Below are 22,034 nucleotides of genomic sequence, written 5' to 3' on the forward strand. Positions count from 1 at the left end.
GGTGGAATGACCCAAACAATTTCATTACCTCCCAACCCGAAACTGTAACTTCTCAGAAAACAGATGGCCTAATTTTGCAAATGTCAACTCTGCCTCTAATAACTTTCCCACCATTCAGTTTCCACCCCAGGGGCCCCATGAAACCTGTACCATCAGTGGGCCTTGCTGCTGTTCTCTTGCTTGGTAGAGGCAGCCTGTGAGGTCCCTCCGTGACATTAAACTTCTCTTCCTGTTCTGGTGTCTGTGCTTTGTCCCCTGCCTTTCATTGGTGCCTTGACTTGGATCCAGGCTTTTTCTGTGGCTTTCCCTTCGGGGGTCTGAGCTGCTTTGGGATCCTGGCTTTCAGCCTCACACAGACGCTCCACTTTACACTGGTAAGTGTGCTATTGAGTTCTTCCCTGGTAAGTCTCTTTCTCTGGTCATGGATCTCGCCTTCCCAAGAAAGCCCTGATGGTGGGCGCCAAGACCCTTATGCCTTAAGGGCTTTTACCTGGGATTCGGAAAGTCTGGGTGATGACCCTCCTTCCTGCCTCCCTAATCCTACTCTGTGGTTTGACCTGGGTCAGGAGAGGAAGCTCACTTCCAATCACTCCCACCTAGGAGGTCACCATGGCCCAGCTGCACACCTTTTCTGATTCTCCCCGTGGGTGCCTCTCCTGGCTAATGCCAGATCTCAAGGGAGGGAAACACTTTCCTTTGTAAGCAGGCCTGGCTAGTTTACACCTAAACAAATCCTCAAAGTGAAATGGCGAGATGGGGTGTGTTGACCCATGCTTGTAATCCCAATATTCCGGAGGCTGAGACCAGATCATGGTTTGTGGACAGCTGGACTACTTAGTGAGGCCCTTTGAAACTCAGTGTAACCCTACTTCAAAATAAAAACAGGGCAGGGCTAGTTTTTATATATTTTTGAAAGTGACTCACTGAGTTGCATAGGGCTTCTACCTCTGAGATACATTCCAACCTTACTTCTTATTCTTTCTTTAATTTTGGTGGTACTGGCACATAGGAGTATTCTCCCCCAGGCCCACTTTTCACTCTAGCTTGAATTAGGGCCTCATCAAGTAGTAACTAAAGCCCTCTGAAGTCAATAAGTCATTAGTTTCATTACCAATTTCTTTTTTTTTTTTTTTTTTTTTTTTGCGGGTCTGGGGATGGAACACAGAGACATTTGACCTCCAAGCTATACCCCCTGCCCAACTTTTTTATTCTTTATTTTAAAACAGGGTTTCACTGAATTGTAGAGGACCTCACTAAGTAACTGGGGCTATCTACAAACCGCGATCCTTCAGTCTCAGCCTCCCGAATGCTGGGATTACAAGCACCCCACAACCGGCTCTCACCAATTTAGGAGTGAAACTGATAGCTTCTTTCTTTCTATGGTATCTAGTTAAGTATTGCCAGAAAGCAAAGTGAGTTATCTTCACAATAACAACACACTTTCACAAAAACATTTTAAAGATGAATGCATACAGTGGCCCTCCTAAAGATAAACACATTAATCTAATTTTAATACAAGAGTTAAAGTTCCCCCAAAGGGGGTGCACCGTTCCTGGAAGTACTGCAATACCAGGTCGATGCGTGGAGTGGACGGAGCAAGCTCCTATTCCAACTCCTAATTCCAAAAATCCATTTAATATATTGTCCTCGGATAGAGGACGTATCAGACATTAAACTGATAAGAACAGATACTACACTTGATCTTAGCCAAAAGGCCGAGAAGCGATGCCCTCCCACAGCCGCCCTCGCCCGCCGTCCCGCCCTCGCCCACTTTCAACTCGCGGTGACCGCGCCCGCGCTCCTCCTTCATGGCCGCGGCCCTGTCGCGCCCGCGGACACCGTGACGCTTCCCTGCACGTTTCTTCTTCTCCGAGGTTTAACCAGAAATTATTCCGCTCCCCATCTCCGCACAGGTCTGAACAGGGAATGCTGGGGGCGCACTACTTTGCATGCCCCGCCCCTCCTGGAGGCGTGGTCACAGCGGCGGACTCCGCTCCGCCCCGCCGCCCCGCCCCTCCAGGCCGCCCTCCTTTGGGGCGCGGAGCCCAGCGGGCCGGGGTCGCGGGCTCTGCTCTCCAGGCCCCCGCTTCTCCCGCCCAGCGCTCCACCGTGCAGGGCTCCGCCGTCCTTGGAATAAACGGGGGAGGGGTCGCGGCGTGCACCACGGAGCCGGTCCCGGCCCCCCGCTGCAGGGGAGGGGTGGCTCCGGGGATGCTCTGGGGCCGCCCCGGGACAGGTGGGGATAAAGCTCCTCTCCGCGCCGGAGACAGCGTTTGCCGTCCCACCCGCCATCCTCACGGGACTGCATTTCCTCGAGGAGTTTATGGGGATGTCCTCCGCCTGCTGTCAGGAGAGCAGGTGGCTGTCCCCGCCATTTGGCCCCTGCGGGGGTTGGGGGAGCCTGCTGGTCCTGCCAGAGGACAAGCAGGGCAGGGGAAGCCCAGCGATTCCCAGCCAGGCTGGTGGCGCAGGCTTGTAATCCAGTACTTGGGAGGCTGAGACCGGAAGATTACAGGTTTGAGTACAAATTCAGCAAGTAGTGAGACTCTTATCAATTTAGGGAGACCTTGTTTCCAAATAAATTAAGCCGGTTGGTGTGGTGCAAGCTTGTAATTCCAGCATTTGGGAGGCTGAGACAGGCGGATCGCGGTTCCCTGACAGCCTCAGCTACTCAGTGAGACTCTGAACACAATATACACATGCAAATCACTTTTGTGTTTTCTGATTTCTGAGCTTTGCGATAGGACCCCATAGGTCCACACAGATCCGAACCTAGGTTTCTCTGCAGCCACTCTGCCCCTTAGTTTGGCTTCTAGCCCCCTGTGGTCTGGTCACAACTGCCTCCAAGGTCAGAGAGAGTGGTGAACCCATGGGGATTCTCTGGGCCTCATTCCCTGACATTCTGAGCTGTGGCCAGACCTCACAGTGTGCTCCAGGTTTCAGGAGGGATGCGCACAGCCATCTTGACATGGTTACGGTTGATTTTCTTTAGTGGTGGTACATTTTGCAAGGATGCAGTGGGGTGATGCCCCTGGTTTTGGCTGTTCCCCAGAGCCTGCGGGGAGGAAGAGTTCCCCGGTGCAGGGGGCTCCAATCATGTGCTCCAAGCCTCATCAGTCCAAAACACCTCTAACCACACAAGGTCCCCATTTTCTTTCTCGCGAAGCCCAGAACCCAGGCCTGGATTCCTGCCTCTGAGTCTTGCTATTCTTTTTCTTTCTTTCTTTCTTTTCTTTTCTTTTCTTTTTTATACTGGAGGGACATTATACCTCTCAGCTACATCCTTAGCCCTATTTTTTTATTCTTCATTTTGAAACGGGGTTTCACTAAGTTGTGGAGGGCCTCAGTAATTGGCTGAGGCTGGCCAGGAACCTGTGATCCTTGTGTCTCAGCCTCCTGAGTACTGGGATTACAAGTGTGCGCCACCAGGCTTTTTTATTTTTATTTTTTTGGTACTGGAGATGGAACCCAGGGGTATTCTGTCTCTGAGCTACACCCCCCCAGTCATATTTTTTTTTATTCTTTATTTTGAAACAGGCTGTCACTGAGATGCCAAAGGGCCTCAGAACTGTGATCCTTCTGTCTCAGCCTCCCAAATCCTGCGATTACAAGTATGTGCCACCATGCCTGGTTTCTTTTTTCTTTTCTTTTCTTTCTTTCTTTTTTTTTTTTTTGTGGTACCAGGGATGGAACCCAGGGGCATTTTACCTTCAATCTATACTCCAAGTCCTATGTGTGGTGTGTGTGTGTGTGTGTGTGTGTGTGTGTGTGTGTGTGTGAGAGAGAGAGAGAGAGAGAGAGAGAGAGAGAGAGAGAGAGAGAGAGAGAGACTAGAGACTGGGGATGGAACCCAGGGGCATTCTACCTCCGAGCTACACCCCCAGCCCTATTTTTTATTCTTTATTTTGAAACACGGTTTCACTGAGTTGCAGAGGGCCTCACTAAGTAGCTGAGGCTATCTGGAAAAGTGATCCTCCTGTCTCAGCCTCCCAAAAGCTGAGAATACAAGTATGCACCATCACGCCAGGCAATTACAGCCCTATTTTTATTCTACTGTGTGTGTGTGCGCGCGCGCGCGTGCGTGCGTGCGTGTGTGTGTGTGTGTGTGTGTGGTGCTGGGGACTGAACTCAGGGGCTTTCTATCTCCGGGCTATACTCCCAGACCTATTTTATATTTTATTTGGAAACAGGGTTTCACTAGGTTGCTAAGAGCCTCACTAAGTAGCTGAGGCTGGCTTGAACCTGTGCAAGCCTTATGTTTCAACCTCTCAAGTACTGGGATTACAAGCATGTGCCACATACCTGATGCGCGCGTCTCCTCTCTCTCTCTCTCTCTCTCTCTCTCTCTCTCTCTCTCTCTCTCTCTCTCACTGAGAATTAAAGTCGGGGCATTCAACGAACTCTGAGCTATAGGCCCAGCCTTTTTTTTTTCTTCCCCAGGGGCTTTCTACCTCCGCACTACACTCCCAGACCTATTTTATATTTCCAGACCTATTTTATATTTTATTTGGAAACAAGGTCTCACTAAGTTACTGAGAGCCTCACTAAGTAGCTGAGGCTGGCTTCAACCCTGTGCGATCCTTCTGTCTCAGCTTCCCAAGTACTGGGATTATAAGTGTGCACACCATGCCTGGTTTTGTTTTGTTTTGTTTCCGGGTCCAGAGATGGAACCCAGGGGCATTCTACCTCCAAGATACACCCCTGCCCTATATTTTATTCTTTATCTTGAAACTGGGTCTCACTGAGTTGCAGAGGGCCTCACTAAGTAGCTGAGGCTGTCCGCGAACCGCAATCCTCAGGTCTCAGCCTCCCAAATGCTGGGATTACAAGCATGAGCCACCAAGCCTGGCTTATTTGTTTGTTTTTGAGACAGGATCTCAGTAGCTGAAGGTCTCACAGAGATGCTGAGTTTGACCTTGAACCTTCAATCATCCTGTCTCAGCCTCTGAAATGCTGGGATGGCAGGCAGGAGCCCCCACAGTCTTAACATTCTTTTTAAATCCAGTGTAATCTCCCCTGAGCTGTGCTCACGGAGCCCAGGAGTTTTCTTTTGTGCCCAGTAACAGCTTTGCCTGGGAGGCTCCTTCTTGCTGACCACCCTAGTCCACTGCTTCAACTAAGGCCACCTGGAACTCCGGTGCAGATGGACAGGGACATCCCACAGGCACTGCAACAGGGCTGCAGTGAGTTCTTCCGTTCTTCCTAATCTTCCCACCAGCAGCCTCTTCCTGCCTCAGCCTTCTGTGGATCTATTATTAGGACCTCCATAAATGCATAGGATACGCAGTTTAAATCATATTTTCTAGTGGCATATGCTTGTAATCCCAGTACTTGGGAGGCTGAGACAGGAAAATTGTGGGTTCCCAGCCAGCCTCAGCTACTTAATGAGGCTCCCTGCAACATAGTGAGATCGTTTCAAAATAAAGAATAAAAGCCAGGCATGGTGGCACATGCTTGTGATCCCCGCGCTTGAGAGGCGGAGACAGGAGGATCGCGCAGGTTCGAAAAGAGACCCTGTTTCCAAATTTAAAAAAATATAAAAAAATAGGTCTGGGAGTGTATCCTGGAGGCAGAAGGGTTTCCAGGAACCCCAGTACCACCAAAAATAAATAAATAAATAAATAAATAAATAAATAATAAAAAATAGGTTGGGGAGCTGGGTGTAGTGGTGCATGCTCATAACCCCAGTAGCTGGGAGGCCGAGATAGGAAGATCACAGGTTCGAAGCCAGCAACAGCAGTTTAATGAACCTCTCAGCAATTTAGTGAGACCCTGTTTCTAAATAAAATATAAAAATAGGTCTGGGGGTATAGCCTGGACAGCCTCAGCTACTTAGTGAGGCCCTTTGCAATTCAGTGAGACCCTGTTTCAAAATAAAGAATAAAAGCTGGGCGTGGTGGCGCACGCTTGTAATCCCAGCATTTGGGAGGCTGAGACCTGAGGATCGCGGTTCGCGGACAGCCTCAGCTACTTACGCCCTCCGCAACTCAGTGAGACCCGGTTTCAAAATAAAGAATAAAAAATAGGGCTGGGGAGCCGGGTGTGGTAGCGCATGCTAGTAATCCCAGCATTCGTGAGGCTAAAACTGGAGTATCATGGTTTGCTGACAGATCCTGTTTCAAAATAAAGAATACACAATAGGACAGGAGGTGTAGCTTGGAGGTCGAATGCCTCTGGGTTCCACCCCCAGACCACACACACACACACACACACACACACACACACACACACACACGGTTAGGGGTGTAGCTCTTAGGTAGAACGTCCCTGGGTTCAATCCCCAGTCCTGAAATGGGGGGGGGGGAGCTTTTGAATGCCCAGGTACATCCAACAGACAACTAAGTTGAGTGGCCCATCACTTTTTCAATACTGGGGATTGAACCCAGGGGTGTTCTACCTCTACACGACAACCCCAGTCCTGGGATTACAAGTGTGCACTACCATACCTGGCTCGGCACATAACTTTTGTCTGTGGGTCTTTGCACAGATCTGCCTGATAGGATGGGGTCCTTCCTTCCGTCCTCTTGCCTTCTTTCTTTCTTGTATTGGAGATTGAACCCAGAGGCATTCTATCTCTGAGCCTCACCCCCATCATCATCACCATTATTCAGGGGCATTCTGCTCCTGGCTCTATTTTTATTTTTATTCTTTCTTTCTTCCTTTCTTTTTTTTGTGGTTCTGGGGTTGGAACCGCAGGGGCATTTTACTTCGAGCTACACCTCCAGCCCTAATTTTGATTCTTTATTTTGAAGCAGGGTCTCAGTTGCAAAGGGCCTCACTATGTAGCTGAAGCTATCTGCAAACCGTGATTCTCCTGTCTCAGCCTTCCAAAATGTGTGCCACCACATCCGGCTTTATTTTTTTATCTTAAAACAGGGTCTCACTAAATTGAGGAGGGACTCACTAAGTAATTGAGGTGGGTCCTGAACCTGGGACTCTCCTGTCTCCGTCTCCCAGGTACTGGGATTACAAGCTTGTGCCACCAGGACCTGCATCATCATCAAACCTACATCTCCTCCAGTCCCCCTCTTTTTTTTTTTTTTTTGGTGGTACTGGGGGTGGAACCCAGGGGCTTTTTTTTTTTTTACCTCTGGGCTATACATATATCTCAGACCTATTCTATATTTTATTTGGAAACAGAATGCTCGCTAAGTTGCTGAGAGCCTAAGTAGCTGAGGTTGGCTTCAAACCTGTGTGATCCTCCTGTTTTAGCCCTCTCAAGAGGAGAGGGGATTACAAGCCTGCACCACCAGGGCTGGCTCAACCCCTCTTTTTTAAAACGCGGCCTAGCCTGGCTCAACTGATGAGGTGGTCACTGTCCCTGTCTCATGTATTGAGATCGTAACTCCTACCCAGTTCCCGTAGGTCTCTACCCAAGAGTAAGCTGTGATTACAAGTTATACCGCCCCCAAACCCCAAAGCGTCACCTTAAAAAGCATAAGACCAGCAAACCTCTTATATTTCCTGAGAGCAGTATAAATAGGGAAATAACCTGCTTTTTAAACAACACTTAGTACTCCCCCAAAGGGGGTGCACCGTTCCTGGAAGTACTGCAATACCAGGTCGATGCGTGGAGTGGACGGAGCAAGCTCCTATTCCAACTCCTAATTCCAAAAATCCATTTAATATATTGTCCTCGGATAGAGGACGTATCAGATATTAAACTGATAAGAACAGATACTACACTTGATCTTAGCCAAAAGGCCGAGAAGCGATGCCCTCCCACAGCCGCCCTCGCCCGCCGTCCCGCCCTCGCCCACTTTCAACTCGCGGTGACCGCGCCCGCGCTCCTCCTTCATGGCCGCGGCCCTGTCGCGCCCGCGGACGCCGTGACGCTTCCCTGCACGTTTCTTCTTCTCCGAGGTTTAACCAGAAATTATTCCGCTCCCCATCTCCGCACAGGTCTGAACAGGGAATGCTGGGGGCGCTCCACTTTGCATGCCCCGCCCCTCCTGGAGGCGTGGCCACCGCGGCCGACTCCGGGACGCGGAGCCCAGCTGGCTCTGCCCTAGAGCCGTGGACAGCAGGTGGTCCTCTACTGCAGTGCGTGCTCCTCCGTCCTCTTCACCGCTCACTTCTCACGCAATAGAACCCGGGGCACACGCTTGTAATTCCGGCATTTGGGAGGCTGAGACAGGAGGTTCGTGGACAGCCCCAGCTACTGCTTACTGAGGTCCTTTGCAACTCAGTGAAACCTTGTTTCAAAATAAAGAATATAAAAATTAAGGCTGGGAGTGTAGCTCAGAGGTAGAATGCCACTGGGTTCCATCCCCAGTACCGCAGTGTGTGTGGGGAAATATATATATATATAGCCGGGCATGGTGGCGCACGCTTGTAATCCCAGCATTCAGGTGGCTGAGACAGGAAGATCGTGGTGTGTGGACAGCCTCAGCTATTTAGTGAGGCCCTCTGCAGTTTAGTGAGACCCTGTTTCAAAATAAAGAATAAAAAATTGGGCAGGGGGTGTAGCTGGGAGGTCGGATGCCCCTGGATTCATCCCAGACTCACAAAAATAAAAATAAAATATAAAGAAAAAAGAAAAAAGAAAAATACAAAATCTATTTAAAGGCTAATATCCCGAAAAGGGCGGAGAATTCTATTTTTGGGCTCCCCAGTGTATGTGTCAGCATGCTGCTTTTTCTTCTCATCTCTCTATTTTCCACTGATTTTGCTTTGTTTTGTTTTGTTTGCGGGTCTGATGATGGAATCCAGAGGCATTCGACCTCTGAGCTACACCCCTGCCCTATTTTTTTTCTTTATTTTGAAGCAGGGTGTCACTAAGTTGCACAGGGCCTCAGTAAGTAGCTGAGGCTGTTCGGGAACTGCGATCCTCCGGTCTCAGCCTCCCGAATGCTGGGATTACAAGCGTGTGTCTCCACACCCGGCTCCCACTGATTTTGTAATAAATGTTGCGGGAGATGTTGGGTGGGGGGGGGATGTGCGTGTTGTGTGTGTGGAAAAGTAACACCCCCCCACCACCACACAAACAGAAAAACCGTGGATTCTTGTCCTAAGCTAAGAATAAGTATTCATCGCTTGGACAGCTGCTGAAGATTTAAAGAAGTTTATTAAAAAGATAGAAATATGCCGGGCGTGGTGGCGCACGCTTGTAATCCCCGCGCTTGGGAGGCAGAGACAGGAGGATTGCGCAGGTTCGAAGCCAGCCACGCATGCTGGTTTAGGAGACCCTGTTTCCAAATAAAAATGTAAAAATAGGTCTGGGAGTGTAGCCCGGATATAGAAGGGCTTCCAGGAACCCCAGTACCACCAAAAAAAAAAAAAAAAAAAAAAAAAAGATAGAAATATAGAGATAGTTACAGCCCTATGCTGCAGAGGGGCACAGGGGGGCAATTCGAATGAAAATGCCCAAGAACTCCAGTTTACTGAGTTTTTATCCTGTCTAAGTCCATCAGGTCCTTCTGATTTTTGGAGATCATGTTACCCCTTATCTCCAACCCTGGCTCTGCTTCCAAACACAGGCCCAGATTTATGGCCTGAGGGGAGGCATCTCTGTCTCCAGACACAGGCTTTTACCTTTCGTCTTCTCCCCCCAAATGTGTTAAATTGTTCTTAGGAATGCAAGGACATGTTAGCTAACCCTGGCTTTCTTAGTAAAGAAGACATATTTCAAGATTGGACATCTTTTCCAGTATTGACACAATACATTTTAAACCCTCTTCCCAATACCAGTACAATAAAGACTTGTTAAAGCTGCACCAAGTTGCCTATTAGTTTAAATTCTTCTGTTCAACAAACTTTAGTTGAATAAGAAAAAGCCCATAGCCCCATTTAAAAACTGCAATTCTCTGGTCTCAGCCTCCCAAATGCTGGGATTACAAGTATGTGCCACCACGCCCTGCTTCTTCTTTTTTTAGTTTTTTTTTTTTAAATTTCAAAATGTTCTTTCAACTTTATTTAGATAAAAGTTACTCATTATTGGATGTGAGGGCGATCTGGCTGCGACATCTGTCACCCCATTGATTGCCAGGGTTGATTCGGCTGATCTGGCTGGCTAGGCGGGTGTCCCCTTCCTCCCTCACCGCTCCATGTGTGTTCCTCCCAAAGCGTCCCTCCCGAAGCTGTATGCTGGGTCGAAGAGGACGACCTTCCCCGAATAGAGGAGGACCGGTCTTCAGTCAAGGGTACACGAGTAGCCGCATTCCCCTGCTAGAACCTCCAGACAAGCTCTCAAGGTCCATTTGTAGGAGAACGTAGGCTAGTCAAGCTTCCAAGACTCCAGACACATCCAAGTGAGGCGCTGCACGTGGCAGTCTGCCTTTCTTCTAAAAAAAAAAGTTACTCATTATCAAGGCCCCCAGAAACACTTCTCATATTTAAAAAATCAATTTAATGTTACCAAAGGTGATGTTCAGCCAGGTGTGGCGGCACACGCTTGTAATCCCTGCGCTTGGGAGGCTGAGACAGGAGGATCGTGTATGTTCAAAGCCAGCCTCCTCTGGCTTAAGAGACCCTGTTTCCAAAAATAAAAAATAAAAAAATAAGCCGGGTGTGGTGGCGCACACTTGTAATCCCAGCATTCGGGAGGCTGAGACTTGGAGGATCGCGGTTCGCGGACAGCCTCAGCTACTTAGTGAGGCCCTCTGCAACTCAGTGAGACCCGGTTTCAAAATAACTAATAAAAAATAGGGCAGGGGGTGTAGCTCAGAGGTCGAATGCCCCTGGGTTCCATCCCCAGACCCCAAAATATATATATATATATATATATATATATATATATATATATATATCTACATATCTATATATATCTATCTATACATATACATATACATATACATATACATATATATATATATATATATATATATATATATATATATATATATATATATATCTGGGAGTGTAGCTGGAGGTTCCATCCCCAGCACCCCCCCCCAAAGAAAAGGTGCTGTTCACTTTAATCCTGTGTGCCTTCGCACCATTGTCGTGAGCCTTCATTCCAGGCCACACACAGACAGAGAGGGCCAGCACCACATGAGCAGCGACCACTGCAACAATAGCAGCATAGAAATAGCTGTCCCTATTGGACAGCCCAAGGGCACCTTCAAATATGTAAAATATAAGCCAATAGGAACCGTGATCATTAAAGCTGTGAAGAACAGGAGCGTCTCCAGAGGAGATGCCAACGAACGTTCATTTCTGAACGGCTGCATCGCGTTTATCATAGCGCGCCATGGTGTGGCCCGGCGGCAACAAGCGCTCAGCGGCTCCACGGGTGACAAAATTCCCCTAGTTTTGGGATTGAGCCTAAGGGCATTCTACCTTCAAGCTAGGTCCCCAGCCCTACTACACACACACACACACACACACACACACACACACACACACACGGGCATTCTACCTCTTAGCTACACCCCCAGCCCTATTTTTTATTTTATTTTATTTTATTTTATTTTTTGTGGCACTGTGGGTGGAACCCAGGGGCTTTCTACCTCCAGGCTATACTCCCAGACCTATTTTATATTTTATTTGGAAACAGGGTCTCACTAAGTTGAGAGCCTCACTAAATAGCTGAGGCTGGCTTTGAACCTGTTCAATCCTCCTGTCTCAGCCTCCCAAGTGCGGGGATTACAAGCATACGCCACCACGCTCGGCTTCTTTATTATTATTTATTTATTGGTGGTACTGGTGTTCCTGGAAACCCTTCTACTTCCGGGCTACACTCCCAGACCTAATTTTATTTTATTTTATTTTATTTACTTGGTGGTACTGGGGGGTGGAACTCAGAGGCTTTCTACCTCCAGGCTATACTCCCAGAGCTTTTTTAAATTTTATTTGGAAACAGGGTCTCACTAAGTTGCTGAGAGCCTCACTAAGTAGCTGAGGCTGGCTTCCAACCTGTGCGATCCTTCTGTCTCAGCCTCCCAAGAGCGGGGATTAAAAGCGTGCGCCACCACGCCTGGCCTTTTTTATTTTTTGAAACAAGTTTCTCACTAAGTTGTGGAGAGCCTCAGTAAGTAGCTGAGGCTGGCTGCGAACCTGCAATCCTCCTGTCTCAGCCTCCCAAGTACTGGGATTACAGATAAAGGCCACCAAGCCTGGCTCAATCTCCAGTACTATTGGGAAAAGGGAAAGAAAGAAAGAAAGAGAAGAAAAGAAAGAAAGAGGAAAAAAGAAAGAAAAGAAACCTAGCCTTCTCAAAGCTAGGACTGTCCAGGTACTCATTTAAGTCATGCAGCAGCCTCCTGACCTGGGTGGTGATCTTTTCTAGGGCTGAGATCAGGGTGAGGCCAGTCCTCCAGAGCAAAATGTAAGGGGTGCCTCCCTTTAACTGTTTGGAATTAAGGTAAGTAATCTTACCCATCAGGACATTTATCTTCTTGGCTGTGGTGGTGCACTTCTGTAATCCCATTACTTGGGAGACTGAGACAGGAGGATCACAGGTTGGAGGCCAGCCTCAGCAACTTAGAGAGACTCTATATCAAAATAAAAAATGAGTGGGCTGGGGATATAGCTCAGTATAGAGATTGGAAGTACAATACCCCTGGGTTCAACCCCTAGTTCCACCCCCCCCCCAAAAAAAAGACCGCAAGCCATGTGGTGGATGTGGTGGTGCACACTTGTAATGCCACTACTGCAGGTTCGAGGACAGCCTCAGCAATTAGATTCTCATCGACTTAGTGAGATTCTCATCAATTTAGCAAGACCCTGTTTCTTTTTTTTTATTATTTAAAAAATTTATTTATTATTATTTTTTTTGTTGTACTGGGGGTGGAACCCAGAGGCTTTCTACCTCCGGGATATACTCCCAGACCTTTTTTAAAATGTTTTATTTGGAAACAGGGTCTCACTAAGTTGCTGAGAGCCTCACTAAGTAGCCGAGTCTGGCTTCGAACCCGTGTGATCCTCCTGTCTCAGCCTCCCAAGCATGGGGATTACAAGCGTGCGCCACCACGCCTGGCTGACCCTGTTTCAAAATAAAAATAGAATAGGGCCGACGGTGTGGATTTGAGGTAGAATGTCCCTGGGTCCAACCTCCAGTGCCATACACACACAAAAACAAAAAAGTATGGAAAGAAAAAGAATACGCAGAAGGAGGCAAACCCCCAAACATCACTAGGCTCCACTCTTCAAGAATTAGGCAGTGGCAAACATCCACCAGAGGGCAGCATCCGACTATTTCTGGCCCTTGGCTCATTGCAGGCAACTTGGTTTGGTGATGGTTGCCTGGGAACTGGGCTCCCAGTTCCGGGAGAGGGTAGCTATTTTACTATTTCCCCTCACCTACCCCTAACCTCCCTTATTCTGAGAAAAGGTGGTGTTTCCTCCATTTAATTCATGAGAAAACAGAACTGGGATTTGAAAACTGGGTCTTTGTGATTATCGAGCTGATACTTGTCCCGGTTCCTCCTCCTGCAGACCCCTGACCTGCCTGCATTTGGTCACACACTTGTATTTGTTTACGATGCCTCCGAGTGTATGGCCTGGTGGCACAGGTCTGTAAGGGCCTCAGGTAGTGAGTGACACAGGTCTTGCAACCCAAGGGCTCTCAGACCCCGCACTAGGAAGCGCCCAGGCTAATGGCAGAGGTTTTGTTTCCCTATTCAGGGAACCCCCTGAGTACATTTACACTTTGCAGCATGCATTCACTAATTCATGCACGATTTCCTGACTGCTTATTGTAGGCCAAGCACAGTGCCTGGCATGGTGGAGCTGCAGGCAGAAAGAACCAGAGCTTGACCTCCAGCTCCAGGTGTAGTGTGGTGGGGCAGTCAGCTCTGAGGAAGCAGGATGACACACAGTCAGGTCTGATTCAGGTGCAGGGGCTTAGAGGAGGAAGCAGGTAGCTCCCAGCAGGCCTATCCCTCTGGGGTTCTTATCTGACTCCTGTCACTTAAACCTTGACTCTAAAGTGACCTCTTGAGCTGGGCGAGGTGGCGCAAGCTTGTAATCCCAGCCTTTGGGAGGCTGAGACAGGAGGATCGTGGTTTGTAGACAGCCTCAGCTACCACTTAGCGAGGCCCCTTGCAACTCAGTGAGACCCTGTTTCAAAATAAAGAATAAAAAATAGAGCTGGGGCCGGGTGTGGTGGCGCAGGCTTGTAATCCCCGCGCTTGGGAGGCGGAGACAGGAGGAGCGCGCAGGTTCGAAGCCAGCCGCGCTGGCGTAAGAGACCCTGTTTCAAAAATATAAAATAGGTCTGGGAGTGTAGCCCGGAGGTAGAAGGGCTTCCAGGAACCCCCAGTACCACCAAAAAAAAAAAAAAAAAAAAATAGAGCTGGGGGTGTAGCTTGGATTTATTTATTTATTTATTTATTTTTGGTGGTACTGGGGGCGGAACCCAGGGGCTTTCTACCTCCAGGCTATATTCCCAGACCTATTTTATATTTTTTATATTCCCAGACCTATTTTATATTTTTATTTGGAAACGGTCTCACTAAGTTGCTGAGAGCCTCGCTAACTAAGTAGCTGAGGCTGGCTTTGAACCCGTGTGATCCTCCTGTCTCAGCCTCCCTCCCAAGCGCGGGGATTACAAGCGTGCGCCACCACGCCCGGCTGTGTAGCTTGGATTTAGAATGCCCCTGGGTTCTATCCCCAGTACCTAAATAAATAAATAAATAAATAAATATAAAAAACAGTGACTTCTTGGAGAGGCCTTTCTGAGCACTGTCCCCCAGAAGAGTGGAAAGTGCTTCTCCTCCCTCAGCCAGTCCATCTCCCTTTTTCCTTCATGTTAAGCATCACCATCTCAAACTATCTTCTTCAGCCTGGTGTGGTGGCACAAACCTGGAATTCCAGTACTTGGAGGGCTGAGACAGGAGGATCACAGGTTCAAGGCCAGCCTCTGAAACTTAGGAAGACCTTGTTTCAAAATAAAAAGTAAGCTGAGTGTGTTGGTGTTTGCTTGTAGTCCCAGCATTCGGGAGGCTGAGACAGGAGGATCGAAGTTTGCGAACAGTCTCAGCTACTTAGTGAGGCCCTTTGCAACTCAGTGAGACCCTGTTTCAAAATAAAGAATAAGCCGGGCATGGTGGCGCATCCTGTAATCCCAGCGCTTGGGAGGCTGAGACAGGAGGATCGCACAGGTTGGAAGCCAGCCTCAGCTACTTAGTGAGGCTCTCAGCAACTTAGTGAGACCCTGTTTCCAAATAAAGTATAAAATAGGTCTGGGAGTATAGCCTGGAGGTAGAAAGTCTCTGGGTTCCACCCCCAATACCACCAAAAAAAAAAAAAAAGAATAAAAAATAGGGCTAGGGGTGTAGTTCAAAGGTGCAATGCCCCTGGGTTCCATCCCCAGTACCGCAAAATAAATAAATAAATAAATAAATAAATAAAATAAATAAATAAATACAATATAGGGCTGAAGGTGTAGCTCAGAGGTGGAATGTTCCTGGGTTCCATCCCTAGTGCTTCAAAAATAGAATAATAAGAAGAAATAAATAAGAAATAAAAATAAAGCCAGGCACGGTGACACACACTTGTAATCCCAGCATTTGGGAGACTGAGACGGGAGGATCGCGCAAGTTCGAAGCCAGCCTCAGCTATTTAGTGAGGCTCTCAGCAACTTAGTGAGACCCTGTTTTCAAATAAAATATAAAATAGGTCTGGGAGTATAGCCTGGAGGTAGAAAGCTTCAGGGTTCTACCCCCTGTACCATACACACACAGAAAAAGCAAGAAACCAACCAAACAAACAAAAAACTGGAGATGTAGCTTGGAGGTAGAATGCCTCTGATTCAATCCCACTACCACCACTACACACACACACACACACACACACACACACACACACACACACGAAAAAAACAAGGAACCTATAATTATCCTAACATTTAGTATGATGCTTCATATACGCGTGTTAAAGTGCTCAAGCCCTCATGTTCTGGGCAGTAAGGTCCCAATGCCCTGCCTGGGTCCTGGGCTGAAATCTTCTGAGAGGAAGGGCTGTCAGGTGAAGTTGTTAGGAAGGAGAGTGGGCTCCGAAGGAGGAGAACAGTCTCCCGGGCTGGATGGGGTGGGATTACAGGCACTGGAATTCCTAGCTCAGAGGGCAAGGTCTGGGCTGGGGCTGGCCACTGCCGGGCTAACTGGAGAAGCCGGGGGCCCTCCCTCTCTCCCCGCCTTGCCCCATCTCCTTCCCATTTGTTCAACACCTTCTCCAGCAAACATGAAAGATAAAGGGTAGCTGACATGATCAGCTTCATTTCCTTTTTCAGATAAAGGACAATCTCCTTCTTGGGCGTGAATCTCAGGAGATATTATAGGAGAAATGTTAAAGAGGCTTCAAAGATTGTAGAAGAAATAAGACAACCTATGCGTTTTCCGTTTCATGGCCCTCGTAACATTTGTTCAAAGCCAGGTTTGGCCAATTTCTAGCGGGGTTAACTTTGGATAGAATGTCTCATTTTTCTGTGCTTCACTTGTGGCTTTTTAGACTAACCACACTTACACTTACTTATTGGGCTTGAGGGTATTGTTGTTGTTGCTATTATTGTTAAGATTGAACCCTGGGCATTCTACCTCGGAGCTAAACTCACAGCCCTGATTGCCAGGCGTGGTGGCACACGCTTGGAATCCCCGCGCTTGGGAGGCTGAGACAGGAGGATCACGCAGGTTTGAAACCAGCCTTGGCTACTTAATGAGGCTCTCTGAAACTTGGTGAGACCCTGTTTCCAAATAAAATATAAAATAGGTCTGGGAGTGTAGCCCAGAGGTAGAAGGCCCCTGGGTTCCACCTTCAGTACCACCAAAAATAAATAAATAAATAAATAATAAATAAAATAGAAAAATAAACCCATAGCCCTTTACTTACTTATTTTTGTGTTATTATTGAACCTAGATGCATTCTACCTGCGAGCTACATTCCCAGCCCTATTTTTTTTATTCTTTATTTTAAAATGGTCTCACTAAGCTGGGCGTGGTGGCACACGCTTGTAATCCCCGCGCTTGGGAGGATGAGACAGGAGGATCGTGCAGGTTCCAAGCCAGCCTCAGCTACTTAGTGAGGCTCTCAGCAACTTAGTGAGACCCTGTTTCTAAATAAAATATAAAATGGGTCTGGGAGTATAGCCCGGAGGTAGAAAGCCTCTGGGTTCCACCCCCAGTACCACACACACACACACACACAAAAAAAAATAAAAATAAATAAAATGGTTTCACTAAGTTGTAGAGGACCTCACTAAGTTGCGGAGGCTGGCCATGAACCTACAATCTACTTGTCTCAGCCTCTCAAATACTGGGATTACAAGGGTGCACTACCACGACTGGCCCCTCATTTTTATTTTGAAACAGGGTCTCACTAGGTTGATTATTTATTTATGTGTGTGTGTGTGTGTGTGTGTGTGTGTGTGTGTGTACTGGGGATGGGACCCAGAGGCTTTTCTACCTCTGGGCTTCACTCCCAGACCTATTTTATACTTTATTTATTTATTTATTTATTTATTTATTTTTTTTTTTTTTTGGTGGTACTGGGGGTGGAACCCAGAGGCTTTCTACCTCCGGGCTATGCTCCCAGACCTTTTTTATATTTTATTTGGAAACAGGGTCTCACTTAGTTGCTGAGAGCCTCACTAAGTAGCTGAGGCTGGCTTCGAACCTGCGTGATCCTCCTGTCTCAGCCTCCCAAGTGTGGGGATTACAAGCGTGCGCCACCACGCCCGGCACACTAGGTTGGTGAAAGTATGACTACTTGCTGAAGTTGTCCTCCAACCTGTGATCCTCCTGTCTCAGCCTCGTAAATCCTGGGATAACAGCATATACTACCACACCTGGCTTCTGAGTTTTATTTTATTTATTATTATTATTATTATTATTATTATTATTATTTTATTTTTTATTTTTTTGGTGGTACTGGGGGTGGAACCCAGAGACTTTCTACCTCCGGTCTACACTCCCAGACCTATTTTATATTTTATTTGGAAACAGGGTCTCACTAAGTTGCTGAGAGCCTCACTAAGTAGCTGAGGCTGGCTTCAAACCTGCGCGATCCTCCTGTCAGCCTCTCAAGTGCGGGGATTACAAGCGTGCGCCACCACACCTGGCTGGCGCACGCTTGTAATTCCAGCAATTGAGAGGCTGGAATGGTGGCGCACGCTTGTATGGTGGCGCATGCTTGTATGGTGGCGCATGCTTGTCATTCCAGCAATTGAGAGGCTGAGACAGAAGGATCCAGGTTCATGGCCAGCCTCAGCTACATAGTGAGGCCCTTTGCAACTCAGTGAGACAGACCCTGATTCAAAATAAAGAATAAAAAGTAGGGCTAAGGGACATAGCTCAGATGCCTCTGGGTTCCATTCTCAGTACTGAAAAAAAAAAAAAAAAAAAAAAAGGAAAAGTAGTGCACACCTGGAATCCTAGTACTTAGGAGGCTGAGACAGTCCCTTGTATGTAACCTCTTAAAAAGCTAATATTGGAGCTGGGTGTGGTGGCGCACACTTACTGTAATCCCAGCATTTGGGAGGCTGAGGAGGATGGCGGGTCGCAGACATTCTCCGCTACTTAGTAAGGCTTTTTGTAATTCAGTGAGACCCTGTTTCAAAATAAAGAAGAAAAAATAGGGCTGGGGTATTGCTCAGAGATAGAATGCCCCTGGATTCCATCCCCAGTACCGGGAAAAAAAAAAAAAAAAAAAGCTAATATTGAATTACACAATAAAACAATGCAGCCTCTATGCAAACAGGAAAATGTCAGAGTTGAGGTTTCATCCTCCCTGGCTTCCCGTCCTTCTACTCCTCCCCCAAGCCTCCCAGCTCCCTGCAGGTAATCGCTGCTGTCCTTCTGGTCACACTACCCCTTTGGGGCCTCTTCTCCTCAGGGCTGCCCAAACGTAGCAGGCTGCAACAGCTGGGGCCAAGCCTCCCAGTCAGGGGTCCTCGCTTACCGGTCCTACACAGGACCCATGAACTTCTAGAAACCTTTCCAAAAGCTTCCAGTTGACACTTTCTCTCCCTCCTCTGCAGTCCTACAAGTGTTTATCTTACTATTGACTAAGGTCCTTTGCATGTGCCGTCCCATTGTGTCCCTGCCCTTCCTGCCGGGGCAGCCTGCCTTCTCCTGCGCCCTCCGCCCTCCGAGGCCTCTTTGCATTCCCAGAGTCCCTCTGGCTCCTGCAGAGGCGCAGTAAGGATGAGACGGAGAAGACTGTCTTTCTGTTTTAACGAGGGAGGCCCTGGGGAGTTTGCAGCTGGCAGTGAGGGACGGGTTTCTGTGAGGATGCCTATGGCTTTGCGATGAGGGATTGCATAGCCACCTGGCCGGCCCACGCAGATCTCTGCTTAGCCACATACAAACAGTGGGTGACCTTAGACAAGTCAGTTAACCCTTCGGAGTGCTTTCTTTACTTATGAAAAACAACAGCCCCTAACAGGCTGTTTCGAGGATCAAAAGGAGGTAATGGGTTTAGCACTCTGGACCAGCTGTGTATAGGGCTACAGGTTAACACCGGCTTGAAAATTGAATCAGGAAACACAGATGTCAGCGTCTCGGCGTAGACCATTTGAAGGAGCACAAATGGTGCGAAAACTCAGCCCGGAGAAAGGGGCAGCAGAGGCCTTCTAAGTATTAAGACATTCCCCTCTTCTCTGGAGTTAAATGAAGCCTGCGCGTGTGCTTTTCAACCCCTCCCACCTTCTACCCTAATTAATCCATCAATCTCAGGGCGCGAGCGCGCGCGCGTGTTTGGATTGAATCCAGGGCCTTGCGCATGCGAGAAAAGTGCTCTATGACTGAGCTACAGCCCCTCCCCCGGCTTAATTTCAAATATTAGAATATGGTAGAAAAGATCAAATAAAACGGTCACAGATTGAGCAAAGGTCCAACATCCTGTCTCTCCGGCTGCAGAGCGCTTATTTCCACGCCCCGCTCCGCCGCTGCGGGGCCGCTCATTGGCCCAGGCCTTGTGACGTCAACCGAGGGTTTTTAAGGCGGAGACCCAGGCTCGCGCCGCAGAGTCCGCGGTGGCTGCGCGCGGTGGTCTGCGGCAGGAGCCGGGGCTGCACGGCCCGCAGACCCTCGAAAGGCGCGGGGAGAGCGCGGCTGACGGGAGGTAAAGAGGCTGCCCGGGCAGTGCAGAGGCGCCCCCCGCATGCAGGGGTCGGGGAGCTGGGGCTCAGAGGTCGGAGGGGAGTGTCGCTGGGTTGTGGGGAGAGGGTCACAGCGCTAGGAGCGGAGTGCCAAAGGCTTGGGGGTGCGGAGGGAGTGTGGGGGCTGGACTTAATCTCCGGTCTCAGCGCACGGCCCCTCTTCGTTTGGGGGCACTGCCCGACCTCCTCCTTCCAGCGAGGATTCTTGCGCGGGGATTGCAGGTCTCGGTGGCTTCTTCCACGCCACAAGCTTGGAAAAAAGGCTCTGGAAGCCGACCTTCCATGGGATCTAGCCCTCCCCCTCCGCCCTGGGTCTCCTGGGGCTAGAGGGTTCTTCTAGATCTCATCATCACTTGGGGATCCCAGGTAGTGGGGAACACCTGTGTTATATCTGTAGCTGCTAAAAAAAATCTATCTATCTATATATGTGTGTGTGTGTATATATGTACATATGTGTATACACACAAACACGTATATATGAAAAACTTAAAATAATGGGTGGCTGATTAAGGAAAGGATCAAGAACTTGCAACATAAAGAATAAAAAAAAATAGGGTAGGGGGTGTAGCTTGGTGGTCGAATGCCCCTGGGTTCCATCCCCAGACCCCTCCCCCATAAAAAAAGAAGTTGCAAATTGCTGTTCATGACTAAATGTCTTCTTTTTCTTCCATGGCCTTTCCCTGTTTAGATAACCCAGCTGTACTCCCACTGGCCAGCAATTTCAAGGCTGCCTCCTGGACTCTGCTGAGAGCTGAGAACTTCTCTCTAGCCCTGACCTGTTCCTTAGCTCACGATGGGGAACCACCTGACTGAGATGGCACCCACCACCTCCTTCTTGCCCCACTTCCAGGCCCTGCATGTTGTGGTCATTGGGTTGGACTCGGCTGGAAAGACCTCCCTCCTTTACCGCCTCAAGTTTAAGGAGTTTGTCCAGAGTGTCCCTACCAAAGGCTTCAATACTGAAAAGATCCGGGTGCCCCTAGGGGGATCCCGAGGGATCACCTTCCAGGTGTGGGACGTTGGGGGTCAAGAGAAGCTGCGGCCTCTGTGGCGCTCCTACACCCGCCGGACAGATGGGCTGGTGTTTGTGGTAGACGCTGCCGAGGCTGAGCGGCTAGAGGAGGCCAAGGTGGAGTTACACCGAATCAGCCGGGCCTCCGACAACCAGGGAGTGCCGGTGCTGGTACTGGCTAATAAGCAGGACCAGCCTGGGGCACTGAGCGCTGCGGAGGTGGAGAAGAGGCTGGCAGTCCGTGAGCTGGCAGCGTTCACACTCACCCACGTGCAGGGCTGCAGTGCTGTGGACGGGCAGGGTCTGCAGCCAGGCCTTGAGCGCCTGTATGAGATGATCCTCAAGAGGAAGAAGGTGGCCCGGGCAGGCAAGAAGAGGCGGTGACCAGACTGCCTCTCCCCACCTTCTAGGGGATTCTACGCTTTGGTTAGCCAGGCGAGGCCTGTGACCTGTCAGTCAGCTCCGGGTGCAGGAGCTGTCCACTTCAGTGAAGGACCAAGGACTACGGGGTCCTGTTTTTGGTGCCACATTGAGGGAGGGGATGGGAGATGGGTGTCTTTGGCACGTCTCATCCTGGCCTCTGGAGAAGTAGGGGCTGCAAGACTGTGGAGACTTAAATGTAATTGCTGACTCTACCTCGGCCCTGTTTCTTGTTTTTCTTTAGCTTTTTATATGAATGTTATTTGCGGGGGAAGGGCAAAAAGTTGCTCGGAGGTTGCAATTGGGATGAATGAGAACTATCTTCCCATTTTCTGTCCTCTCCATCTGGAGAGTCCCCTCCTGTATCCCTCCCTCCGCTGCTTTTCTAGGGATGCCAGTCATAAGAGTTGCTTTTATGTCTGTGTTAAAGTGCCAAGAACCTCTCCCCATATTTGTAGATCCACAACTCTTTTTATAAGCCACATGTGTCCTCTGTATTATTATTATTTTAATTATTTTTTAGTATTTGCCTGTAAGTTATTAAAGGTTGATGACTCTTACCTT

At 48.7% G+C, this 22,034-nt stretch overlaps 1 protein-coding gene across 1 annotated transcript; it reads left to right on the forward strand.

Annotated features, from left to right (window-relative positions):
- Nucleotides 1–20,831: 20,831 nt before the first annotated feature.
- On the forward strand, nucleotides 20,832–21,434 carry ARL4D (ARF like GTPase 4D; the record flags this gene model as incomplete). The annotated part of the gene is made up of 1 exon (XM_080714245.1): nucleotides 20,832–21,434. One exon carries the CDS (start codon nucleotides 20,832–20,834, stop codon nucleotides 21,432–21,434), a length of 603 nt encoding a protein of 200 aa, XP_080570371.1.
- Nucleotides 21,435–22,034: the final 600 nt, after the last annotated feature.

Source organism: Muscardinus avellanarius (genome assembly GCF_963383645.1).
Source record: "Muscardinus avellanarius genome assembly, chromosome: 16".
Classification (NCBI taxonomy): Eukaryota; Metazoa; Chordata; class Mammalia; order Rodentia; family Gliridae; genus Muscardinus; species Muscardinus avellanarius.